The sequence below is a fragment of the Polypterus senegalus genome, chromosome 1, assembly GCF_016835505.1.
Source record: "Polypterus senegalus isolate Bchr_013 chromosome 1, ASM1683550v1, whole genome shotgun sequence".
In the NCBI taxonomy this organism is placed as follows: Eukaryota; Metazoa; Chordata; class Cladistia; order Polypteriformes; family Polypteridae; genus Polypterus; species Polypterus senegalus.
This window is the reverse complement of record NC_053154.1, coordinates 254,675,999-254,703,978: the sequence shown is the minus strand read 5'-3', so window position 1 is coordinate 254,703,978 and position 27,980 is coordinate 254,675,999. Positions and strand designations below refer to the sequence as shown.

At 34.7% G+C, this 27,980-nt stretch overlaps 1 protein-coding gene across 2 annotated transcripts; it reads left to right on the top strand.

Annotated features, from left to right (window-relative positions):
• cep55l (centrosomal protein 55 like) lies at positions 1 to 27,955 on the top strand. Of its 2 annotated transcripts, none has more exons than XM_039772243.1 (9): positions 1 to 77; positions 5,118 to 5,301; positions 8,437 to 8,700; positions 13,710 to 13,775; positions 13,949 to 14,099; positions 18,313 to 18,617; positions 21,113 to 21,184; positions 25,547 to 25,672; positions 27,028 to 27,955. In XM_039772243.1, the coding sequence occupies exons 2-9, from the start codon at positions 5,131 to 5,133 to the stop codon at positions 27,241 to 27,243; spliced, it is 1,371 nt and encodes a 456-aa protein (XP_039628177.1). In that variant the 5' UTR covers positions 1 to 77; positions 5,118 to 5,130; the 3' UTR covers positions 27,244 to 27,955. The 2 variants fall into 2 exon arrangements, with proteins under 2 accessions (XP_039628177.1, XP_039628186.1); XM_039772252.1 differs by lacking the exon at positions 1 to 77 and adding an exon at positions 94 to 116.
• Positions 27,956 to 27,980: the final 25 nt, after the last annotated feature.

Sequence of the window (27,980 nt, the reverse complement as noted above, 5' to 3'; positions counted from 1 at the left end):
CCGTATTCAAAACTGGCTGAACGAGGTGTCAGAGGAGAAACAGCGCCGTTGTGATTCTATTGAGTGTGACTTTATTGGTATGTCCTTCGTCAAACTTCTTAACAAACCAAGTGAGAGTAAGGATATCCACCTTTGTGAACTTGCCATGACTAAATGCGTTGTTTTCTGTTAGAAGTGATGATTATTTCGTTTGAAGAAAGCGGAGTATTTTTGATAGCTTCCTTATTGACAAAATGTCAAGCGCGAGTGCTTTTTTTCGTCACGAATCGGTTCCTTGCATTTGTTTTTTGCATTATTGACTTTTTTGTCAACCGGAGCTTCCGTTTTTAGCCCCTTTTACTCAGTTTCAGGTTTTCTTACCTTTCATTAAATAATTAATAGTAACGACTGACGTTTACTGGATTCCTTTGTGCGGGTTAAATAGCTGCGACTGTGCAGTTTTGCGGTGCTGAAACTAAAGTCTGTACTTCTTTATCATCCTTGTACATAATCCTTTGGGTTCCAAAGACAACGTTAAGTGTTGTCTTGAGTGTTCGGCATTACTTTTTAATACGGTTTGGGGAAAAAAAAAATCCGTGCCATGAGTTCGAAGGTTCAGATGCAAACGAAAGTATGGAGAACCTGTTGTTGTTCTTGATGAAGTTATTGTAAAGATCATAAGATGGAAGATCGCTTACTGTGTATTGCTTGAACGTTTTACCGAGATAAGCATCACCGGTTGTTTCAAAAACAAGCAGCGACTATTATTAGCAAATGTTTGTTTTAAATATAAAGTTGAACATAGATACATTTAAGACTAACTTACTTTAGTACAGATGGAAAGTTAATAGCTGAGAAGGGTATGTTTTTCAAAGGAGCAGATGAGGAGGCTACTCCCGCACCTGCTATCGTGGTGAGAAAATAATCCTCACAAAGAGTTGGAGTGGGGCATATTCTAGCAGTTGTCTTCTGCTTTTAATTTTTGTGGAAATCTCGAGAAGAGAATGACACCCTGAATTAATAGGTACTAAAATATAGTATAGACGCGTCTTTGAAAGGGATGACGAAATGAACATATTGCAAAGAATAGCAAATACAAGGGAGTTCAAGTATAAATAGCAGGAGCAAATTCAGGTACAGAACAAGATGATGATGAAGCCCACATTTCAATTTTGTCAATGAAAGACCGTCTCGGAGTGGAAATCTTAAAGATGAGTGGGCTTTTGACAAAAGTAGTACACTGGAAAACTGGGGAAACTGGGTATTTTATGTCGACTTATAGGAGTGCCTTTAACAACTTATTTTACTGACTGATTATTTTGCTGGTTATTTCATTTAATTGGATATTTTAAAAATGCAAAGTTTTGAGCTAAGAGAAAGAATGAGAATAAAAAGGAAAATGAAACTGATAATTGTGCTGGATTTTTCCAAAGTGTGAATAAGGTGAATCACCATTACTTTGAGGTTTTCTTCTTAGATGCTCATTTTTGCACAAGTTGCATTACAAGGATTTCTTAGATTTGAAGCTGAAGTGTCTCCAGACTTTTGAGTTCTTTAGTTTTTGACACAATGTGGTATTTACATTCTGAAATTAACATTATTGTTGGTCGATAAAGTCACATACATTATACTTAACAAAGCAACTAATTTAATAACAAAAGTTATTGGAAACTGTTTTCATTGCTGATAATTACTGATGACATCTGTTAATTATTACAGCCTAGTTTAGTGGTAGCCGTTTTTCTTTAGTAGCAGAGTCTTTAAGTAATCTAAAAAAATGTGTGCCTAAGAAATTTAGGGAAATCAGATGAGGTCATTAAGACCATCAGGCTCATTTGTTTGTCTAATAGCTAAGATATCCCAGTATCCCATTCGTATACTTCTAAAATGGTTGTCAAGTTTTCTGCTTGAAATGTCTTGATACTTTGTGCTTGATTTCCATATCTATTTGAGTAAAGAAGTGCTGCCTGACCCCAGTCCTAAATGCAATTTCCCTTAATTCTTAAATACATTTGATAATTATTTAAGTCTTGGATTATGTCCCTACATTGGTACAAAGCTGTTGAGTTGCTTGGTATTTATTAACACTGGTGTATTTAGGACCAGATTAATTGTGTTGTCTGTGAAGCATGTGCAGAATATAGATAGGTTTTATGCTCATGTATTCTGGAGCAATTTACTTGCTCCGACCTATATTTTATTCTTCATGACTAAAATAAATAAACAACTATAGGTAGAAAACATTAATGTGACACATTTTTCATAAAAAAGAAAATTTCCTGATGGAGTCTAAAGTTGGTAGCAAAAATTTTGTATCGGCACCCTAAGTAGTCACATTGAAAAACATTAAGAAGCCTTTTCATGTTTTCCTAATCAGACCCCTTAAAATTATGACTGTTACCTAATCAAAATTAGACATTGAGCATTACAATAATCTTGAACTTGAAAATGAAAGGGCATGAGTAAAAAGCTGGGATTTACAGGCTTATCCAAGATGACAGAATGTTTTCTATTACCCCAGTGGTGAAGGAATTCTCCCAAATCCCTTTTAATAGTGGTCTCACTGGCTTCTGAATTGGTGGTTGAAGCTGGTATCGATGTACTGTAAATGTAGCAGACTAAATTTGTGCCACTTGAATCTTGTTTTAGATATTCTCTCCTTGTTAATATAAAATGCCTATAATGCTCTTATGCAAGAATTTTTCTTATCAAAAATATCCACAAAGTTGTGGCATATACTGAAGCAGAAAATTTACAAAGAAAACATTAAAAGCAAAATCCTCAGGCAACACCAAGCCATAAAGCCAGACCTATGAATCTTCTAAATGGTCTCCATTCACTGCACATAACACAGAATGCTTTAAGGGAGTTCCGCTAAAGCATTTAAGGAATCCACAGATAAATATGAAGTTTAGAATGTGGTTCTTGACATTGAGTTTGTATAATTGTGTCTGTATGTATTCCATAGTACTTGTGAAAACAATTGTGGTGACCAATGACAAGTTTAATTTGGACAATTCAAACCTTTAAAGATATGTTTGGTATTTTTAGGGATGTGCAATGCACAATTTGTGGATCTTTTTCAATATTAGATTTTTCCAGTATATTAGTATTTCTGCATTTTTTTTAGTTTTTTTCAAATTTGTTTTGTCACAAATAGCAAACCAACTGTCTGTATTAACCAATGACTTAAATGATGTAAATGGTTTTTTTTTCTTAAACATTTTGACTTTGCAAATTGGCTAAGTGTCTGAAATCAATGTAAAGCACTCTTTTAATGATTATTATATTTACATTTCTTTGTGTTTTTTATTGAAATATGATATTGCCATAAATTGGAGTAATTGATTTTTACTTTCTGGCTACTTGCTTTAGGTAAAATTGTATCTTTTTTGTTTAAAACGCTCTGAATGTTTTACAATTATGGCCATTAGAGTAGTAGTCCACCTGTGTGGATGGGGGTTGTTGGCGGGAAATCATTGAAATTTACTCAAAGCCCATTTCAAAACAGAGAATGTCCATGTGGATCCTTGAAGTCAAGCATATGTTAAATAGATACTTTATTAATAAATATGTATTGTGCATTTTTTTTTTCACAAAGGTAGTAGTGGTGTTATAATCCGGTATTTGTGATACTCTGACATTATTTAAAGAAGTCCAGGTATCCTCATTACTTCCCTGTCTTGAGTGAATCATGCAGATGTTACTAGCTTCCCAAAACTCAAAGCTACAGACTTTGTTAGTGATTGTAGTTCTTTGGCAGTACTTATTAGTTCATTAATGTATTTATTTGACTAAATGCTTAGAGAATTACAAACAAACTCATTTTCACATATGTCAGTAACATTTTTGACTGTAAAAGTTATAGTGACCTTTACGTAGGAGGCAGAGTACTGCCATGAGGATTAGGATAAATGGTAATGACTTGTGCAAAATATTATTAATGTCTACAGAAAACACATTTTTGCTGTGCCGAAATGCATTGCCATTGGAAATATGGATGTGCTACTGATAGATTTTCAGCTACGATTTAAGGATGCCTTTTGGAGACTTTTTTTTTTTTTTTTCTCTCCTCCAAACAGTATTCTAAAAACAGAACGCAATCTGAGAAAGCAAGGTTCAAAATACTGTACCTGGATTTTTGAAGGGACTGTTGGAAAGTGTAAACCTGAATTGTTTTTTGTGGACCTTCACGAATAATAGGTCAACCAGCCACTGTGGTATTATATGAATTATAATAGTCTCCTCAACTTTCGTAAGTAACAAACTAGAAAGCAATGATCAAAAGAGAATGGTCTAATATTACCATGTTATTGAAAAAGAAGTAATTATCTAAAAAAGACTGCCTTATTTTGTGGAACAACTGAGCTCTATATTTTATTGTATTAATTATTTATTTTTACTAATTTTTGATAGTTTAACCTGAAAGTCATTGTGAGAAAAAATAATTCTCAAGTTAACAGTAAAGCAATGCAATTGTGTTAAAATGTTCATTGACGACTCTGTGGAATAACTAGGAAAAGAAACAACAGAGAATGAGTGTATTAATATTCTGAAAGCCTTTGATGTGCATATTCAATTTAGACATCCAATGAGTATGAATTAGAGGCAAAGAAAAAAAATATACTGTATGGTCAAAGGGGATTAGTGTCTTTCACAGGTTAAGTTTCATTTCTAGTACATTGGCCACAAACTGAATTATGAATGGTGTGCAGTTTGAATTTGCAATGTGTCCATGGTAAATTGAGGTGTATGCACTGTATTCATTGGGGACTGGCTTTCCACTTTTTTCGACACTGTTAATATAAAATGTATGTCACAGAAACAAAATACGGTAGTTGTTTTTCCAGGATGATAAATGATATGTGACAGTTTTTTCTCTTATAATTCAAATGATGCTTCTAAATATCTAGGGATCTTTCTGCTAATGGCAGATTATAGTTTTCTTTTAAGAGCATTCCTTCACTTGGTACATGTACAACTGATTTTACTTGTTATACCTGATTCATCTGTCCCTTACGGAATTTTTTTGTGTTGGAAAATGCACTGTATTTGTATTATATATTATTTTATTAAAGTAATTTTAGCATTTGTAATTTTGGTTGTGTTTTTTTTCTTTTTCTTTTTACATATCCAAGAAACATACCTGAAATGGCATCTAAAAATATTGTTTCCAAATTGGGTCTAAAGTTGGGTAACTCCAAATCAGAGCAAGATCTTGAAAAGCTCAGGAGTGAAAATGCTACCCTAAAGAAAACTCTGGATGATCTTACACAAGGCAGAAGCAACTTAAATAATTTGGAACAAAAACAACTTTTAGAGGTATTTCAAAGATTTTTAGTGCTTTTTTCAGTGTCTATATTTATTTATTTCACAATTTCTGCACCTACTGTAATACTGGTTTGTCTCGGCTTCAGGCTGTTCAAAATGCAACTGCCATGCTTTTACCTTATTTACAATGATGAAACCACATCTCCATAATTTTTATTCTCTCTACATTGGATCCCAGTGGAATTTAGGATCCAGTTTAGAGTGCTAGTAAAAGCTTACAGAGCTCTTTATGGTCACACTCCCCAAAATATCACGAACCTCCTTCAGCACTACTCTTTGGGCCATGCTCTGAGATATGCTCACTTAGATCTCAGTTGCATTCCTCATACCAGATTAAAGATGCATGGGGACTGCACATTCCAATCCATTTCTCCAAGGTTATGGAACAATCTTCCACTGACATTAATCGGCAGAATCTGTTGAATTGTTTAAGTGTCAACTTAAGACGCATATATTCGAACAGTCATTTAAGTAACTTTGTTGTCTGTAGGTGACCTTTATATTGTCCTTGTATTTTAAGTTGTTTTGATAGTTCATTTTATTCTGTGTTTTACTTTTCAGTGTTTTGACTTTTGTCTGAGGCGGTTTATAAATTAAATTTTTACTTACTTTATTTATCATGGTGTTATCTGATGATGCAGTTTTTAATGCTGTTGCATTACTCCTTGAAAGTCCTATATTCTATTAAAGACACATTCCATATGGATGTGGTATAGTATTTAAATATTACTTGGTGCAGTTGGTCAGTGCAGCTTAGGGTTATTATTATTAATGAAGAAGTCCTAAAATATACTAATCTCCCTCCAGTGTTTGATCCTGAGTTGCATTACTTGTACACTTTTTAGTAAATGTATCATCTTAGATTTTGGTAAATATGAAAGGAGATAACTTATAATTAACAATTTAATTCTTCCTGCCTTACATTCAGTGCTGATGGGATGAGCTCAGATCACCTGCAGCTCTTTATTGTTTTGAATTGGAATTAAGCAATGTTGAGAATATTTATTTTACTAAATTGAATTAAATATCTTAATACAGTGTACAAGTTCCACATTTTTCTTCATGCAGAGAACCACATTCACCTGGTATAAGCTGCCATGTAGTGTGGTAAAATAGGATTTAAAACAAATTTGTTCTAATAAAAAAAAAAAAAAGAACAAAAGCAGGTTTACAACTTAAAAGTTTGTTTAATGAATTATAAACTGCGTGGCACAAAAATATTGATTTATAGGACAGAATACTTTGGTCCACAGCTACTGCAGCATTTGGGAGATTAAATTATAGTGCTGTGTTTTATTACATTTTTCTGCATAGCTAGAACTATTGCGAAGTTTTACTTTTTTGATCTAGAATTGCTTAAGTTGTTTTAGTTCAATGATAACTATTATAACTGTTCTGATAGCAAATTGTAATCGTTATTAATAGGTATGTAGTTATTATGTAACATCAAATACAATGACTAATACTACACTTATACAGCTACTCCAAAATAGGCCCAAGGTAGTTAAGATGATTAATGGGTGGGGGGGATTGAGGGAGAATGACCATTTATATAGTCTCTGAAAAGATTAAGAAAGAGAGACACCATGCCAAAGAAAGAACCGAAAAATCAAACAAAAGCTGCGAGCTTGGGTGTATTCTTTGAAATGTAAACCATTGTCTTATTATCTTATTACCAGTAAATAATCCAACAGTTGCACTGTACTCGGTTCGGTTCTAGCAAGAAACAGGCTTCCTCTTCCTCCTCCTTCACCTGCTGTTAGGTCTCTGTTGGTGCCATGTAGCAATTTGTAGAGCTAATGCATTTGTACCATAGTGGTAGACTGACCAAAAAAATTCTGCTTTTTGTGTTCCGCTCCTTTTCTTCATTTCATTTCTTAATTGTTTTTAATGGACCAGATTTGATTAGTTTTTAATTTTTTAAATTACACATCTCACCTCATATATTTTGTTTTGTCATTTTGCTTCATTTGTGCTTAATAACCATGTGCATACCTGGATATTTTGGCCTTGCAGTTAAGCAGTAGTGTTTTCCCCTACTCACCCCCCTGTTTTTATTTTGGGAAATAATGTGATTTGGAGTTCTGTGGCAACATATTTATCTTTTTTAATGAAACTTTCTATTGGTGATTGAATTTAACTATACTGGATCAGCTGTTCGAAACAAGTGTTTTAGAGGATTTATCTATTATCAGAACTTTACCTACTATTCTGATACTCCTTGGTTTTATACAGTGTATAATTTGTTATTAATCACAAGCCATTATACCTGTCAAAGACAGGTGATAGCAGGTATTTTTTAATTATTCTGTCTTTTGCCCTACACGCACTTTCAGTGCCTTTACTCTGTATTTTGGATGTGTCTCAATGTCTTTTCACTAGCGTTCCGTTTCTCAAGTGTGTTCCCGTAAAGCCTGCTTCTCAGACTTTCATTATTTTCCAGGTGCCATTCTCGCATCCTGTTCATTTTTATACTTTCCATCTTTGAAAGGTGTCTTTCTCAGTGTACACCTCTCCATGCGTTTGACACTTGCACTTCTTCATTCTTTGCATCACCAAAGCCAAACTGACCAATCAGATTGTTGTGAGGAACTGGATACAAAGACCTTAGTATTTAATTGTATATTCATATCCTGTCAAAAGGGCCACCTCTGTTTCCCTTGCTCATTGTGCAAGGTGCCTTAAGGTGCTGTCAGAAAGGGCATCTGGCCATAAAAATATCTGCTCCGATGCCTCCATGGAGGAATGGAACCAATCAGCCTGGATGAACTCGGAAAATGAACATTAAACCAGCTAAGAGAGAAATGGAATATTAGAAAGGCTGGTAAAGATTGATCAGTATGAAATTAAGAGAGTGTAATTATTACATGCTTCAGGTAATAACTTACAAACAGCAAATGTTAGTTTTTAAAGGATAATGATAATAAGTTAATGTTCACCACTTTAACCTGTGATTACTAGCTTTTCTGTTTTAATGTAATGACAGTTTAACATTTTAATATTCAAGATAGATTATATTATCAGCAATGAGATACAATTTATAACACTTGCTACTGGCAAATATGTATTTGTATAAATATTTTGTGTTGTATAATGTGAGTTTTTTTTTCTTTTCTCTAATCCCAGAAAATTTACAGTCTTGAGAAATTAAATGAGAAAAATATTCAGCAGCTTGCTTCTAAGGAAAAGGAAATATTAACATTTAGGCAACAACTTAAACAACAAAGTAATGATGAAGTAACCAGGTTACGGGCCCAAGTAAAGGAAAATAAAAGAGAATTGGAAAGGAGAGAGCAGTTGTATCTGGCCCTCAAGGAAGAAAATGAAAATCAGAAAAAGAAATATCAGAATCTTGGTCAGAAAAATGCAAAACAAGAATTATCTTCTCAGGTGAGTCTGATTTCCTGTTTAGAGAGCTGAATAAAATTATTATGACTGTAGTAGAATTTAGTGTTATATGACACTTAAATGTTTTTGGGTGTTATTCTGTCATGCATGATCTCACTGTAGCTGCTAGTTTTTGTTTTTTCTTAATTGGATGAGCTTTCATATTTTCAATTAAGATTCTGGTTCTTTCAAGCTCAATTGTAATATGTCTGCATTAACTGCTAATTTTATGGAAACTCATCATTTAACATTTTTTTTCAAAAGTATATGCAAATAAATGTGTTTCACTAATGAAGTAAAAAATTGAGAAAAGCCTTGCGTTATTGGACTACTTTTAAAACATTTACCAGCAATTTAAAAAAAAAAAAAAGACATTTTATTCTTTCTTATTATACTAATAGCAAAACTTTTTGAGGAGAACAGGCCTGTAAAGAAGGTATTGCACTGTGGGCATGGTTCATAATTGTATACTGCTGAGACAGAGGTTGAACCCAATATAGGTGTCCAGGCAGAAACAAGGAGACATAAGAAATCTTTCAGATTAATTTGCCTTATTTTCATTTCTAATTTATTTTTACCACCCTTTTACAAATACTGTAGATGCAAATGACAATGCAGAACCCCTTTCTTTTATATGCATGTAATCATGTAATACTGGTGTGGTTTCCCATAAGAGTGGAAATGATTTTTCATAAATTATACATACTGTAAGGGCGGCACGGTGGCGCAGTGGTAGCGCTCCCGGGTCCTCCCTGCGTGGAGTTTGCATGTTCTCCCCGTGTCTGCGTGGGTTTCCTCCGGTGCTCGGTTTCCTCCCACAATCCAAAGACATGCAGGTTAGGTGGATTGGCGATTCTACATTGGCCCTAGTGTGTGCTTGGTGTGTTTGTGTGTGTCCTGCGGTGGGTTGGCACCCTGCTCAGGATTGGTTCCTGCCTTGTGCCCTGTGTTGGCTGGGATTGGCTCCAGCAGACCCCCGTGACCCTGTATTCGGATTCAGCGGGTTAGAAAATGGATGGATGTATACATACTGTACCAGCTGAAATAATGCTAAATTAATAGTGATAGATATCCACTAGATGGCAGCAGTGGATCAATATTGTACCTTACTGTAATTACTTATAAGAAATGACACTTTGTTTATTTTGAATATCAACACATGGATCTGAAACTTAATGTGATGAGCCAGTTAACATACCCGAATTGAACTAAAATATCAAGCTCTAATGAAGTATTAACATTAACGAAGGTCATATTATATAAGTAAACATTTAGTTTTTGCTCGTAAACTTATAACAGTAGCCAGTTCGCTACTTTCACAGCAACAACACATAAACAGTCGGTCAAACAGAGTGGGCCACTAAGATAGAACTATCCTTGAATGAACATCTTATAAATATCAACTCAAAACCTGGAATCCCCTAATGACTTCAAGTGAAGTACCTTACTTTACATCCATGTATGCTTTGGTAGAAGCAGATTATAAAACAATCAGTTTCTTGTTGCCTTGGTGGCGGGAGCAAGAGGTGGGGAGATACATTGCTACCTTTTTCAGAACAAATTAGATGTCCAGCCTTTTAAATTAAGCCATTTAGCCTAATAGATTGTCATTAAGATGGAGATCAATTTTATCCAATACATAAAGCAATTTGCAAGTATGTTCTTGTGACTACTCTAATGAACTATTATACAAGTAAAAGATCTTTCAGACATGTAAATTCACATTTGTTTTTATGGTGTTTTTTTTTTAAAGGAAATAAATTCCACATGTATTTTAAATTTTGTATAATGGCTGTGGAAAATTTCAAGGTTATGAACATATTTCTCTAAAATTCTTAAAGCGCACACTTCTGTGTATTGAAAATAATGTACTGCAGATGCAAGGTAATTACTTCATAAATAAGCACTCAAAGCCTCTATTGTAAAACTAAAGCAATTTTTTTCTGTCAGAGATATATCTACCATCATTCACATGACCTGGCAATGCACATAGTTCAGCTAGACTACTAGTGTATAGACTTTCCTTTTATAGGCAAATAAAACCTATAAATTATTTGTATTATTCATTTCAAATGTATTATAACATTCTCAAACTCATTTAAACCTGTTTAGAATCACAATTGTCAGGACAAAGCTGGGGATAAAAGACAGCCCATTACAGGGCTGACTCAGGTACATAACTGTACAAATTAAAATTGGAATCACCATTTAGCCAAACATATATTTCTGGGATGGATGGAGAAAGGGAGAATGCAGATTTCTGAATGACTGCAGAACCATGCCAGATGCAAACCCAGGGCAACGCAGGACCAGTTGATCAGTGTTCCTCCTGTCTGTTGTTATTATTATTATTATTTCAGCTGTAATTTTGAAAGCACAGTTATGATTTCTTTAATGTTTAAAATGTTTGCTCAGTAGATGGCAGTGTTGACTGCAAGTAGTTCTGGGAAGCTTTCCAGTTTTTTTGCAAAAACTAGACTGAATATTGTCTTTATTTAGAACACCTTAGACCTTGTCAAGTCGGACCCTGTCTTAAGCATAAACATGGTCCTGAAGAGCAGGCTTTAAACTTCAAGTTTTTCTTTTAGAGCTAATTTATACTGCTTGTTAATGTTTTGTTAAGTGATATATTAATTGGCTGCAGTGGAACAAATCACATTGATTTGTAAAGACCTCAGAAAGATCTAAATCTAATTTTTAAAGTCATAGGCAAGTTTACTTGTGATTACCATAAATTAATCAGACAGCCTTTTTAATATAAGGTACAGTATATCCCTTTCAACAGTGAGCATCCTCATAAAGATAACAGGAACACTGTGCAAGCAAGACTAACAACATTTTGTGTTAACTGAAGGTAGCAACTGGAATCAAGAATTCTAATTACACAAAGATTTCAGATATAGCCAGAAGTTAATTTGATGTAATGTTATACAACTTCTAGTTGGAGAGTATGTCAAGCTTGATGACTTCAGTTGCTGATCTCATGACTAAAGTACATGACTTAAGAAAATGCTGAGTTTGTCAGAAGATTGACCTTTTTTCTGACACCCAATAACATTATGCATAATTGACTCACTTAGTGCATTTACATTTACTTTAATAACCTGGTTATTCATAGAAACCTAGTTTCTGAAAGGCCATGTAAATCCTTATTCTGGTTTTAGAAATTTTGTTCTTGGTCTCGGAGAAACCTACTTAACAGACGTAGATATCTCTGCAAGTAACCAGATTATATTCCTATGTAAATATTTAACCAGGTTACATTAAGGATTTTTTAGTCATAGGTATAGAAGTGTTCACAATATAAATTTCCTAAGTCAAATGATCAGGCAGTCTCATTACTCCTTCCAATTTCAAAAATTGCTAAATGTATTCTTATTAGCTGAACGTTAGGTGCTAAACACTGCAGCTCCATCTCCAGAGCAGTAGGGTAATGTGTTAAAAGTAATGTAACTTGTGTAGTCTGATTTGCCATCTAAAGTAGGGAGTAACCTAACACAACACATCATTGAAGTTTACCTGAGTTTCTTTGCACCCTTTGTCGATTTTTCATAAAGCATTCGACTCAGTGGGACATCTTGAGACTTCGCAAGATCCCCTCAAAGTTCCTGGATATCATGGCCGACCTATACACTGGCACTGTCAGTGCTGTGCAGAGGAGGCAGAACCTCTGCATTTTTCCCGTTTTGATTCTGGGGTTCGTCAGGGGTGTGTTCTTGCTCCTGCTCTGTTCAGTACTTGCATTGACTGGGTGAGCAAGGAGTCTAAGTGTCTGGGCTTGCGAGCAGTGTGTCGGTCTGCAGCAAGAATGTTGACCTTGTCCAGAGGTTTACTTACTTTGGCAGTGACATTCATATCTGTCAGTAGACAGATTGGGAGAACCTTGGGGGTGATCATGAGGTTCACTATAAAGGGGTTTGTAGTGCTACCAATATTTTTGCAAAGGACGTCAGAGTCCTGGTGCTTCCTGTTTTGCTATATGGCTGCAAGACATGGACACTATACAGTGACCTGAGATGAAGACTAGACTCCTTCGATACTGTGTCTCTTTGGAGAATCAATGGGTACCGCTGGCTTGACTTTGTGTTGAATGAGATGTTGCTCATGGAGTCCCAAATAGAGGTGCATTGCCTGCATTGTGAGGGAGTGTCAGTTGTGGCACTACAGCCATCTGGAGTGATCCCCCAAGGATGATCCGGCTCACAGGATCTTCATTGCTGAGGACCCAAGTGGGTGGACCAGGCCAAGGGGACACATACATAACACCTGGCTGCAGGTTACTCACTTTATCCCAAATTTGTGTTAGCATGTAAACACACTCACTGCTGTATGAATGCTTTAAAGCAGGAGTAGGCAGTGTTGATCATGGAGGGCCACAGTGGCTGCTGGGTTTTCTTCAAATTCAGTTGCTAAATTAGAAACCAGTCCTTGCCAATCTCGGATCTAATTTAATTTTATGGCTTGTTAGTTTGAAATGTTAGGTTATTGTATCATAGATTTTTTTTTTCTTTTGCCAAGGATATCATCTAAAATATTTGAAGCCTAAAGTTGATCATTTTCAGTCTGTCATATTTTTCTCTTAAGTGTTTTATTGAACCAGATAAAGCATGATGAATCCACACAGGTGTAAATGGAAACAAGTTAGATGGAAAACTGTTGGCTCCTGTGTCATTTGCATCTTATTCCTAATAAGGAGCCATTTAAAAACGGTGAACGCAGCTGTTTAAAAATTAAATAAGCAGTAAAAGTTGATACAGCAAATAAGATGCTGGTACATTTTAAATGTTTGCATTGTTAAGTGTAAGTGTTCAATTATCTGCCAAATATGAATTAATGAGTTCTGTACAGTATTAAAGATAACATTGGATTACACTAGTATTGCATTTTATACAAACTTGGATTGTTACTTGGAAAATACATATTTTATGAACTTGTATGACTCTTTATTTGAAATATATCTTGTCATTCATTTTAAAACTTACATTCTCATACATATTTTTTCCTTTTCTCAGAATGACCAAAATGGAATTAATCCTACACCATGTGAAATTACTGTCATTCAAGAGCAGCTAAAAGATGTAAGAGCATTTTTTATGGTTTTCATGTTTCCAATGGTTTCAAAATGTGCTGTGTTTTGGAATAAAAAAAAATGTCTTGAAAGTGATGTCGGGCTTAAATTATTTACATTAATTAAACTGAACTTAAAAAAAATTCTTTATTATTTGGTAATTTGTTTTTCCATTTGTGAAAGGCACTTGAAAAGAACCAGCAGTGGTTGGTTTATGATCAGCAGCGTGAGACCTATGTTAAGGGTTTGTTGGCAAGGATCTGTGAATTGGAGAAGCAGTTAAGTCAAGCCAATGTCACTGTTCAACTACAGAATAAAGAAGCCAATTCAGAAGGTAAAAAAAATTAAGTAATGTAAAATGAATTCCACCATTACAATTTAGTAGCACTCAGCTGTTTTCTTTCAAACTTTAAACACTGTGACACTTAACATGCTTGTTGACTTTTTTTCTTTTTTTTTTTTTTTTTATTTATTTATTAATTTTATTACAATCAATACATAGCAATCAAGTTTTACAAAAAAAAGAATTATGCTAAGAACAGATCGATCCCCACCCTTGAGAGAGAGAGCAAGCCAAACGGTGTAAAATTTAAGGCTTTTAAAAATACCTAAATCAACAAATTCTCTGTGCTTTATAAAATCATTTCAAAATATTACTGATTAGATCCTGCCATGTTTTGAAAAAAGTCTGCACAGATCCTCTAACTGAGTATTTGATTTTTTCCAATTTGAAATAGTATAACACATCAGTTTCCCACTGACTTAAAAGAGGAGAGTTTGGGTTCTTCCAGTTTATCAGAATAAGTCTGCGTGCCAACAGTGTAGTGAATGCAATCACAGTTTGTTTGTCTTTCTCCACTTTAAGACCCTCTGGAAGAACCCCAAACACAGCTGTTAATGGGTTAGGAGGGATTGTGAGTCCAAGACTGTCTGAGAGGTAATTAAAAATTTTTGTCCAGAATAATGTTAATTTGGAGCAGGCCCAGAACATGTGACCTAGTGAGGCTGGGGCTTGGTTGCAACGTTCGCAGGTTGGATCATGCCCTGGAAACATTTTGGAGAGTTTTAGTCGAGACAGATGTGCTCGATATATAATTTTGAGTTGTATAATTGTATGCTTTGCGCATATGGAGCTTGAGTGAATTCTCTGCATTGCTACTTTCCACTCCTTTTCTGATATATTAATTGAGAGGTCATTTTCCCAGTGTCCTCTTGGATCTTTGAAAGGAAGGGATTGTAAAAGGATTTTATATATTGTAGAGATGGAGTCTAACTCCTTGAAATTGAGCAATAATTTTTCCAGCGTGGATGAGGGTGCAAGATGAGGAAAATCTGGAAGGTTCTGTTTAACAAAGTTCCTGATTTGAAGATAGTGAAAGAAATTTGTAGCTGGAATGTTAAATTTGGAACGTAATTGTTCATAGGATGCAAAGACGTTGTCTATATAAAGGTCTCTAAGCAAGTTAATTCCAAATTTTTTCCAGATATTAAAAACTGCATATGTTTGTGAGGGTTGAAAGAGGTGGTTCTTTTGCAGGGACTTTTTTTCTATTTTAGTGGCTGATATTTATTCTATAAAAACCTATTCTGAAGTGCTGAGTGTGTTTACATTTTCCATGGTTACAAACCAAATGCAGCATTCATGATTTTTAAGCCGCTGTGTAATTTAGAATTATAAATGATTTATTATTTTGATTATTCTTAGTAATGTTCTCTTTCTAATGTTACTGGATTGAATTTGTAAAATTAATATTATCAACTGACTTTTTTTATACCCTAAATATTACACAATGCATTGTAGTATTCATAGTAGCACTGAATATTTATGGATAGGAATGATTGTGTTGTGTGACCACTAGGGGGTGTTGTAGCACCCCAGACACAAGTCCCGGTATACATAAAAGCATTATTAACAATAATACCTTGTACAAAGGCTTTAAAAGTGTCATAAACCAAACATAATTCTCTCTCTCTCTCTCTCTCCTGGGTGACGTCGAGCTGCTGCTTTTATTTATAACCTGGGAGCACTTCCAGTGCTAGGGAATATCCCATTGGAATCACTTTTGGGTTGAACGGAGTAGGGTTTGTAAATCCTGGCATCTCCCAGCAAGGCTGCCCCACAGAAGTACAGGTCCCATTATGCCCTGTGGGTGTCCATGTGGGAAGCCTAACCCAGGGAGACTGCAATGCTCATCTCTCCCTTTCCTCCCATTGCACTGGCCTCCCAGTTGTGTAAGGATCCTTCAATCCTGGCCAGAATACCAGGCCATGTGTGCCATCCACTACAGTTGTTAAAAGAATTCTTGTCTTTACAAAAGTACACACTACCTTCAGACTCTCTTCTAAAAGTCACTTGAGTTTACAGCAAAAGTATATTGTAATTTCTTTAGCTCAGTGCTGTTAAAATGAGTAATTTATTTTTATATTTTAGATATGTACTGTATCTACCTGCTTTTCCATTGCAGCCAAGTGGGATCTCGGCCAAAATATGAGATGGCTGGAGTTTCTACCACTCTTTAAGAATGCATGACTTTAGTATCTCTAAAGTCATCCCTACCTAGGTTAAGCGTGAAGAGAGTGTTTGTGATCTCAGTTATTATTCCTGGAGTGGTAATTAAAAACATGGTATATAGTCATATGAAAAAGTTTGGGAAACCCTCTCAGCCTGAATAATAATTTACTCTGCTTTCAACAAAAAAGATAACGGTGGTATGTCTTTCATTTCCTAGGAACATCTGAGTAATGGGGTGTTTTCCGAACAAAGATTTTTAGTGAAGCAGTATTTAGTTGTATAAAATTAAATCAAATATGAAAAACTGGCTGTGCAAAAACTTGGGTACCCACATTTGTATGCCTGTAACTGCTCAATACTAATTACTTGTAACACCAAATTGGTTGGATTAGTTTGTTAAGGCTTGAACTTCATAGACAGGTGTGTCCAGTCATGAGAAAAGGTATTTAAGGTGGTCAATTGTGTTTCCCTATGACTCGCCTCTGAAGATTGACAGCATGGGATCCTCAAAGCAACTCTCAAAAGATCTGAAAACAAAGATTGTTCAGTATCATGGTTTAGGGGAAGGCTACAAAAAGCTATCTCCGAGGTTTAAACCGTCCGTTTCAACTGTAAGGAATGTAATCAGGAAATTGAAGGCCACAGGCACAGTTGCAGTTGAATCCAGGTCTGGCAGGCCAAGAAAAATACAGGAGCAGCCTATGCGCAGGATTGTGAGAATGGTTACAGAAAACTCGCAGATCACCTCCAAAGACCTGCAAGAACATCTTGCTGCAGATGGTGTATCTGTACATCTTTCTACAACTCACCGCAGTTTGTACAAAGAACATCTGTATGGCAGGGTCATGAGAAAGAAGCCTTTTCTGCACTCACGCCACAAACAGAGTCGCTTGTTGTATGCAAATGCTCATTTAGACAGGCCAAATTCATTTTGGAACAAAGTGCTTTGGACTGATGAGACAAAAATGTAGTTATTTGGTCATAACAAAAAGTGCTTTACATGGCGGAAGAAGAACACTGTATTCCAAAAAAAACACCTTTTACCTACTGTCAAATTTGGTGGAGGTTCCATCATGCTGTGTGGCTAGTTCAGGGACTGGGGCCCTTGTTCAAGTCGAAGGTCGGATGAATTCATCCCAATATCAACAAATTCTTCAGGATAATATTCAAGCATCAGTCACACAGTTGAAGTTACGCAGGGGTTGGATATTCCAACAAGACAATGACCCAAAACGAAATCCATAAAGGCATTCATGCAGATGGAGAAGTAAAATGTTCTGGAATGGCTGTCACATTTCCCTGACTTGAATATCATCAAAATTCTTTGGGATAATTTGAAGCAGGCTGTCCATGCTCGGCAGTCATCAAATGTAAATGAACTGGAGAGATTTTGCATGAAGAATGGTCAAAAATATCTCCATCCAGAATCCAGACAATCATCAAAGGCTACAGGAGGCATCTCGAGGCTGTTATATTTGCAAAAGGAAGCTTAACTAAGTATTGATTTAATATCTCTGTTAGGGTACCCAAATTTATGCACCTCTCTAATTTTGTTATGATGCATATTGCATATTTTCTGTTAATCCAATAAACTTAATGTCACTGCTGAAATACTACTGTTTCCATAGGGCATGTCATATATTAAAAGGAAGTTGCTACTTTGAAAGCTCAGCCAATGATAAACAAAAATTGAAAGAATTAAGAGGGGTTCACAAACTTTTTCATAGGACTGTAAATAATGTAGGTGGCCAAGAGTAGAGCTGTTAACTGGATAATATTTTCCACCCGTATGTATTTAACATAAGATGTGTGTTTAGAAAGAAAAGAGTATGTATATGTGAGATGTACTTATCTATTTTGTTCCTGTAAATGTTTTGCGGAATTCACAGTAAAACATGCTGTTAGGATTTCTCTCATTTAATACAATTAAAACAAGCTGTCCTAATGTTATATATTCAATTAAAGGTGAATTTCCACATGCATGTTGGCTATTTTGTAATGGCAACATTAAATTGTATTTTAATTTATATTTTAGAAAAGACTGCTGTTGAAAACCATGGTGAAGCTTTATCCGTTGCCAGAAAAGAGATATTGGTACAGAATGAGGCCATTATGAAACTGCAAATGGAAATATCTGAATTAAGAAAAAGATGTGATGAAAAATGTGAAGACATAAAGAGTCTCAACCAGAAAATACAGACAGAAATGGCAAATAATAAACTTTATGCTGATGAGAAGAAGCGTTTAATTGATAAGGCACATAAGCTGAAAAATGAGCTAGCAAATGTCAAAGATAACTATGAGGAGGAGCGGAAAAAGTCTTTGGACCTTTCATTACAGGTAATAAATTTTCTTGCATAATGTTGCATTGCATATTATATGACAAGTGGTTGTTTGTTTGTTTGGTGGGTGTGAATATAATATACAAGGTGGGTAATCTAAGCTCTATAATTCTAAACTATATTTCAGATTTATTGTATTTATTTTACTTCAGTAGCTGATTTGGAAAATATTATGTAACATAGCAGCGAAAGTTCTACAAGTCAGTTAATTTCACAACAATGTTTCACCGCTTTTGGAATGTAGTAATTTAATTTCAGAATTGTGCTCTGGCATCTTTACAAAATAGCTCTTTTGCTGACAGTGAAAAAGTTCCATTACTGGAATAATATCTCCCTTCCCCTGGCTTTTTATATTGAAAAGTTATGTTTGCTGCTATCTGGCTTCAGATAAACAGTGGAAAACGAATGAATGTATGTATGAATGAAGGAAACTACTACGACCCCCCCAAGTGTGAGTGCTGCATTAGCTTGACTAGTAGGACTGGTATGAGAAGAACGTAGTTGCACTTTTTTTGGAGTGGGGGGCATGACACATTTTTCTACTCCATAAAGCAGGTGTATAATGAAATTCTTATTTGCCTGTTCAACTAGCATGCAACACATCACCATTCTCCGATGCCATGAAAAAGAATATAAATAAAAATATATTCAGTAGCTCTGTTTTATTTAGTTGAAAACACAACTCTGCCTACTTGATGTACTCCTTACTTGTGTTTCTGTGTCACTTCAGTTACGGTCCCAGTGACTTGACATCTTGTGGAAAAGAATCTACTATAGCTTTCACTTTCAAAATATAAACTACATACTGTATATGTTATGTTCTAATTTTTCAATTTCTGACGTCTGCAAAATACAACCATAAAGTGTTTTGGAAACAAAATTGTTATAGGTCTTGTACAATAGGGCTCCACTGTTAGCCTTATTTCTTATTTTTCCTGTTTCTGCACTTAATCGATCATTTAAGAATTAAGCAGTGGTAGCCACTTACCAAAACAACATACTAATGTTGTGACCGGTGTCCAGACATTTTTTTTTCTAAACAATGGTTTGTTTTTTTTTTCTAATTTTTAATTCCTGGTGATTGGGTTCATGCCTTACTTATTTCTAATAGAATCCTTTCTTTTGTTTATGTTAAATAATTTCATTATTGAAGTCCACCTGTGTGCAGCTGAAGTGTGTTACATGCTTTCAAAATAAATACCGGTGCATCTTTTTCTGAAAGTTTCTCCAGTTAGTGTATTTTTTCGAAGACACGATTATTTAAAAAAAAAAAAAAACACTCCTCAGAGTAAGGATATAAGAAAATTTCTAAGGCACTGTTTCAGTATCCTCTGTCTGACTGAATCCAGGATCTGGCATGATAAGTACAATATGTTAAACGATGCCAATTGTCCTGTTTTTAAGTACAAACATAATCCCCATGGTTGTGGTCATTGTGGTTTTATTGTTGCTATTTTGAACCAGAGGCATGGATATAATATTTAATCTTTTGAAGTTCTGGTTATGGATGTTAGGTCAGTTTCATTGTGGCCCCAATCTGCATATGTCTTTACTTTTATTTCAATTTATTAGCTTGCAGGTTCCTATTCTAATGTACAAAATATAATACGAAAAAGTTTGTGCTGGTTGGCAGTTTTAATAATCCTACAGAATTAGGAAAAGACTCCCTACGATGTGCATTTGCATTGATTCTTGAGTTGGTGAGTAGAGATTTGGATACTATGACTGAAAACATGTATTCACTGTTACATTAGACTTAGATCTTGGTAAGTTATTTGTCTCAAGGGTGCTACTAAATCAACTAAATGGCATAGTAACTACACACTTACTCTGAAGTAAGCAAATCCAAAATCTCTGAGATACTCCCTGGTATTCCAGAGAGCTCTACAGTAGTATCCAGTTAATGGTAACACATTCATGGACTGTAGAATGCCTGGTGGGGGTTTGGATGGTCTTTTTGCCTTGGAATTCCGCAGATTTATTTTCTTCAATACTGCACCTTAACTAGAGTTTATTTTCGTGTCCTCCCTGGCCATCTGTCCAGAGTATTTAATTAAGCTGGGCGTTATGATTCTCAACAGTTCTAAATAACTGTTCTATAGGCTTTACTAAAGCCCTTTGAGCTTCATTTCATGTATGAAAATGTGCTATATACGTTTTTCTTGTTCCTGGCCAACCAATAGTTTTAACCCATGCTGTCTGTTCATAGTCTGAACCAGTTTTTCCTCTTACTCTGCTGTGCCTGGTACACCTGCTATATGAAATGACCAGGACACATTCTTATAGCATGCCAAAACTGACTCAGTTGGTTCCTACAGAACTTTAGCTTTTCAGGTGAAGTTGGAGATTCTCGCATATATGTGATATTGTTGACTCTCTAGACTCGTTTTGGCTACTTAGTCACTTGAAGGCAACAATTGAATATAGCTAATAATTTGATTTTAGTAAAAATAATGAGAATAACTATTTTTGGAACCAATTCCTGTTTTACAGGTTAGCTTTCTCCAGAAGTCACTGTTATGCCAGCAGGAGGAGCAAAAGAGGATTGCTGCCTTAGAGCAACAGGTATCTTTCCTAATCTTACAAATATTTTTAAGCTTTAGCCTTGCAAGTCTGCATTTTAGAATGTTTCTTTTTATGTTCTGTTATAGTTTAGCATTGCATACTTATTTAAAAGTTATATTTTTTATGTTATTAAGTGCTGTACCTCTTCTGTTAGTATTTCTGTCAATACCATCACAAGTATGGCAAAAGTGGTTAGAACAAAGCTGAAGTGCAGTACAACTTGTTAGTAAAACTAGTTTTATTCTAATGTATCTGAAAATAATTCAACCTGCACTCGACCTGAAATAGTAATAGTTTACTGGTAAGTAACATTTGCATAAACATACTGCAGCAACTTAAAATTTTATATCAGCACATTGTAATAAACCCTCCTTAGTATACAGAACTGCAAATTTTGTTGTTTTGTGTGTTTTGTGTAATTTGTCAATATTTCCAACATCAAATAAACAATAGACACTAGAAATGTTCAATGTAATGTAGTTTGTTAGCTTCTATGCATTGTCGTCTAACCAGTGAAACTGACATTTCATCATTCATTGAAAGTCTCTACACATGAATATTCTAGATCCTGTGAGGCATGGAATGCATCTTATAGTGTGTACAAACATTTTCAAACGAACAGCTAATCAATAGCTTACAACGGGTGTTGAATAAGTATAAGTAAAATAAAGTTCTTAATTTTCCTAATTGCTGGATTAAAGTATAAAAAAGTTTAAAGCCAGAGTGACCCAGTTGCTATAGCCCATACAAGTTAGAATTGCACATCAGTCATTATTTGAAGTAGTGATTGATCAGCAAATCCAGTATATATGACTCTGAATCTGAAAGTCTATTTAAAATATCTTTTAGCATGCCAGATATACACAGTGTTTTTATTATTTCTGCTTCTTCCATCAAAGTACTTGTTTAATTGGCATCCTTTAATGTTTTTTATATGAAGGAGCACACAATCATAAAACATCTTGTATAATTGCAACTTTTAAGACATTCAAGGGCATATCTTTATATATAATACGCTACCATGGCTGTTAGTTTGTCTGTCCAGGATTTTAAATCACCTGTAGCTCGCAAACCGTCTGACCTATTGACCTGAAATTTGGTACACTTATACTACGTGACGTCTACTATCCACTTTCGGGGTGAAGATTGACCTCCAAGGTTATTTTTATTTTAATGTAGAATCAACCTTTGGCAGCGACCAGCATCCCTACTACCTTCGCCGTTATTTCCCTTACCTCTTAATATCTTAAATCATTCTTGAGGCAGATTGAAGTCTTAACTACCAGCTTTAGTGAAAAATTAAACAAAACATACTAAGTAATTGCAACACAAACACCGACTTAATCAGTTTTAATGCGAAAGATGCAGATGAAAGAAGAGAAGAAACGGGCCGCTAGGGTGGAGAAAAGAAGAGCTGCTCAGGAAGCAGCCCGCGCTTCAACCTCTGAGCAAACAAATACTAAATGTACAGAGAGAGTATGAAAACTATAAATGCTCAAGTCAAGTGTATTCACTGCACTGCATTATAAGATAATACCATAAAACGGTACGTTTAAGTAAATAACTAAAATAAACATCTATTAAATACAATAATGGAACAAGTAATCAGAACAATTTAGAAAAAAACTCTGTGCCACTGAGAAGGCATATTTGAAAAGGTGAATTTTAAGATTTTTTTTTTTTTTTTAAGTAAAGAAATTTTATTTTCGGCCCAAATATAATATGGGAGAGATTTCCAGAGCTGAGGAGTGGCATAACTAAAAGCCTGACTTCTCATGGAAGTATTTAAATAGTTTAGCCTTTATTTAATGGGAGCTTGAATTGGTGTCACAGCCATGAAGTAGAACAGTGAGGGGTAAAGTCGTCATGAAATATTACAGAGGTTATAAAAGGTAAAATGCAATGTGGTGTTAGAGACTAAAAAGACAGCTAGCTTTCTGTCAACAACAGCACTAAGGTGTAAAGGAATAGGGGTGTCCTTGATACAAATGTTAATATTTATACATTTTAAAAGGGTAGCTTTAGAGCCCACAAGCTTGAACAGATGACGTGTCATCCAGATTGAAGGCAAAAAACCAAAGAGGATAAATACCAAGCCTGAGATGGTTTGGTAGAAATATAAACCTGGATGTCATTAGCATAACAATGGGAAATGAATACCTTGATGATGCATAATTGAACCAAGGGGAGACATGATAAAAAGCAATGGATGCAACACTAATCCCTGTGGCACACCATGGGTGACATGTGAATTGTGAGAAATGCATTTATTCAGTTGTATAAATTGAAATATAATTAAGACTGAAACCATGAATGACCTGTACCATTTATAGCCAGTGAAGAAAAGTGTTCCAATAATAATATGTAAGAAACAGTGTCGAGTGGCAAACTAAAATCAAGAAGAATAAGATACTTGGTAGCCTGGAACATTTACGTGAATTAAGAAGATAATACTTCCTGATAGCTTACAAGAATCTGTTCCTGTAGTTTTCCTGTATTTATTTCACAACGTTAGAACAGTCTAGATGAGAACAGGCCATTCAATCCAACAAAGCTTGTCAGTCTTATCTACTTAATTCTTCCAAAATAACATCAGGTCTGGTTTTGAAAGTACCTAAAGTCCTATTGTCTGCCATACTACTTGGTGACTTACCCATGCTTATATAGTTCTCTATGTAAAGAAAAACTTCCAAATGTCCCTGCAAAAATTTCCCGTAATTTCTATTTTCTTGATGAACTCATTCTGAAGTAACACTCTCAATCCACTGTACTAATTCGCTTCATAATTGTAGACACTTCAATCATGTCTACACTTAATCTTCTTTTGCTGTAACTGAAAAGGCTCAGCTCTTTTAAATTATGTACATAATTCATCCCTTGTAGCCCTGGAATCAGCATAGTTGATCTTCTCTGGATTTGTTCCAGCGCTACTATGTCCTTTTTATAGATTGGACACCAAAACTGTACATGGTACTCCAGGTGAGGTATATCCAGTTCATTATAAAGCTGCAGCATAACCTCCTTAGAGTTGTACTCTACACATCTTGCTTTATACCTTTAACATTTTGTTAGCCTTCTTAATGGCTACTGAATACTGTCTGGCAGTTGATAGGTGTCGAGTCTAGTACAACTGCTAAATCCTTCTCATAAGGGGTACTTTCAATTTTTAGACCTCCCATTGTGTATTCACATCTTAAATTTTTACTTTCTCTCTGCAATACCTTACATTTACCTATATTAAATTTCATCTGACACAAATCTGCCCATGCCTATATGCTTTTCAAGTCTGTGAGGGTGCGAGTAGGTTCCATAGTACCGGTTCCTTCCGGAAGCCTCTTGAACCCACCACCTTACTGAGATGATCCAGGCTAATGAGGACACATACACATAGCAAGGGGTAGGTGCAAAGAGGTGACATACTCTGTTAAAAAAACAGTCACTGATTACTTATAAAATAGCCTGTTCTTGTGATCTGCTATTTTTAAGGTTAGCCCAGTTAATATTTGGGTAGTTAAAGTCCCCAGTGACTATAATATCCCCCTGTACACTTAATATTTTTTATTTTACTCATAAGATGTGCATTGAAATTATGTGTTGGACAGTCTATAACACACTACTAAAATAAGGCCTGTGACCCTAATGCTTTCCAGAAGAAGCCAGATGTCCACACTAAGATGGGGCTCATTGTCAATTTGAAGAGGACTTGCATTTTTAAATTCTGTTTGACATAAACAGCAACCTGTGGAAAATAATTATTAACTCCAATACTTTGTGTCTACAATATGAATTTTTTATGTATTGTACTTAATTAGGATTTTTTTTAAAATGAAGAATTGTGTTTAAAATGAAAATAAATTCTTATTGAAAAGGCCTGGAATAACCCAAAAGTTGCTCATATGAGTTTGTTTTTGTACAGTTAGGTTCTTCTTATTATTTCATTTTAAGACGCAAAGCAAGTTATTAGAATTTCACACAAAGTACATCATAAATAGAAGCATTAGAGTAAAAAAATAAGGATACTGGAATTTGGCTATCACAATAAAATTTTACAAAAACAAAGATTTGAGTCTGTGGAAAACTGTTTTACTATTGCTGGAACTTCATGATGGAGGGGTGCTTGAAAGCTTTTTCTTTTAGATATGCAGTTATGCAAATATTTTTACATTTTTATTTTATTTACATAGATTAATAATGTATAGTTTTAAACTGCCTAAATCAATACCCAGGTCAAAGATGATTACAAGTTTTAAATTTTGTTAGTACATTACTTTAACTCATTTCTTTTGCTTACTATACATTTTCATTTGATTTTGACATTTTTGAGCTAATCTTGTAAACAATCTTTTATTTATCTATTACTAGATCCAGATATCATCCAAAGACTTTGAAATTGAAAAACTTGATCGACAGAGTCTACAGCAGCAACTGCACACAGTTGTGCAGGAGCTACGTAAAGCAAGAGAACAAATAACAAGATTGGAAACCATGGTAAGCCATTTGTTTGACACTAAACACCACTAACAAGATTTTAATATTTAGGTTCCTATAGAATATCAACTAAATTAAGTAAAATGTCTTCTAGGAGACATTTCAGTTAAAATGAAGCTTAGTTTTAAGTGTTTTACAATATTTGTAGGTACTGAACAGGTTTGAGAATTATATAATATATCATACCCGTTAGGGGTCAGGACCGAGGCCATGATAACAGAATAGCTACTTTAAAATGATATTTTATTTACAAAAAAAATCTAGTATTAAAATTTAATTAACTCATATAATATTGTGACGACCAGCATAATAAGAAAACACAGCTCAGAGGTACTGGAGTTTTGTGTGTTTTACTTGGAGTCCTGTCTTATACTCTATTATCTGGGTTATGGAGCACACCTCCAAAAAACAAATTTTATATATATATATATATATATATAATTTATAAACCACACTTATATTAAGTTGAAAAGCATGGACGCTTTTGTTTAGATTTTATTGATTGATGAAAAGCGTCCACGCTTTTAGTTTATATATTATTTTCAACGTTTTAGTCTTGAGCTGTGTGCTTGGGGTGTGTGTTCGTGTCCTGCGGTGGGCTGGCACCCTGCCCGGGGTTTGTTTCCTGCCTTTTGCCCTGTGTTGGATGGGATTGGCTCCAGCAGACCCCCAACGAGACCCTGTGGTTGGGATATAACGGGTTGGATAATGGATGGATGGATAGTTTTGGGTTTGTTTCAGTACAATTTTGTAATCAATATTTTAACACTTCCTTTAATATTCTATCTGTTACTAGTGCTATCTATTGGTGAAAACTATTCTTCATATGAAATGTAATTTCTTAATTAACATGGATTAATTGATTAATTAATTAAACTGATTATTGATATATGCATTGTCATCAGAAGTGAGGAAGTGTGCAAAATTTCAAGTCATTTGGGCAATAGGAAGTGGGTTAAATATCAATTACAAGATTTGTACCAGACAACAAACAGGTGAAGTTAAAAGAAGGGTTGTAAAGAAAGCTTTCCCTACCAACTGGTTTACCTCGTGCCACTCAAGTTCCTTTTTTCTCTATATCACAAACATTTACATTTATAGATAGAGATAATAAAAATATATATAATAAAAATGTGAGAGTGAAAACCAATCTACAGTATTTTAGAAGCAAGCTATATCTGTGGTGGTTACAGTAAGGTCTAAAAGAAAGATATTTTCATTTTCCTGACACTGATGAAACATGAATATTTTTATATTTATGTTTTTAATAGTAACATTCTTGGGAAGCTGCATTGGCATATCTGGAAGAGAATTCTAATGCTTTATCTGTCTTTTTTTTTTTTTTTGATGTATAGAAACAGTTGAAAGAATGTCGCCTTTCTGAACCAAGCTCTTACACAAGACAGGGATATGACCGACAAGACCAAGCTTTTCCCCGTGTTTCTTCTACCAAGATCTCCAGTGTTCTTGATGAAAGCTTTCTAGAATGTCCCAGATGTAAAGTACAGTATCCAACTAGTCAACATCGTGAATTATTGCAGCACATTGATTTTTGCTCAGAGTGGAATTAGTGAAGACGCTGAATATTGCAGACATGTATTATATTTTCTAATGGATTGTTTGTACCAATTTGCTTTACTACTGTTTTCCTTTTTGCACTCCTGTAAAGCTTAATATAGGTTTTTTCAATACTCCAGCACATTTTAATTTTTTTCAGTTTTGTTTTTTAAAAAAATATTTACAGATAACTACCTTTCTTTGAAAATTGGATTACTACTGAATATTAAAGACATAATTTAAGTTAAAAAAAGTAATATATGCGAAATCTGTAATATGCTAAATCTTATGTTAGACATCTTTAAATTTCTAAGGGAGTATACTATGTAAAATAAAATTCAAGCACAACCTATGTTTTCAGGTCATGTCCTGGTATGAGGGAAAGTATTTTTGACGAACTTTAAACATTCCTTTATAAGAAATAAGTTACTGAAAGTAGACCGCTATATTTAAGTAATTCCATGTATTATGCTATTTTAAGCTATGGATTAGTTTACCTAATTAAAGCGCAGGGACCAGAGAAGTAATGAGACTTGTGAATCGTTGCTCTCTATTCAAGTACAACATGAAAAAATATGCAGAATTTGTTCCTGGATCTCATTTTAAATGAACAAAAGAAAATAACAGGTATAATATTTCTTCTTTGACAAATTTGTATAGAGTATTTTCATACAACAGCTTGCACATTTTTAAAGATATGTTACAATTAAACAAAATTTCTACAAACTGCAAGGAGCCACTTGATCATTTC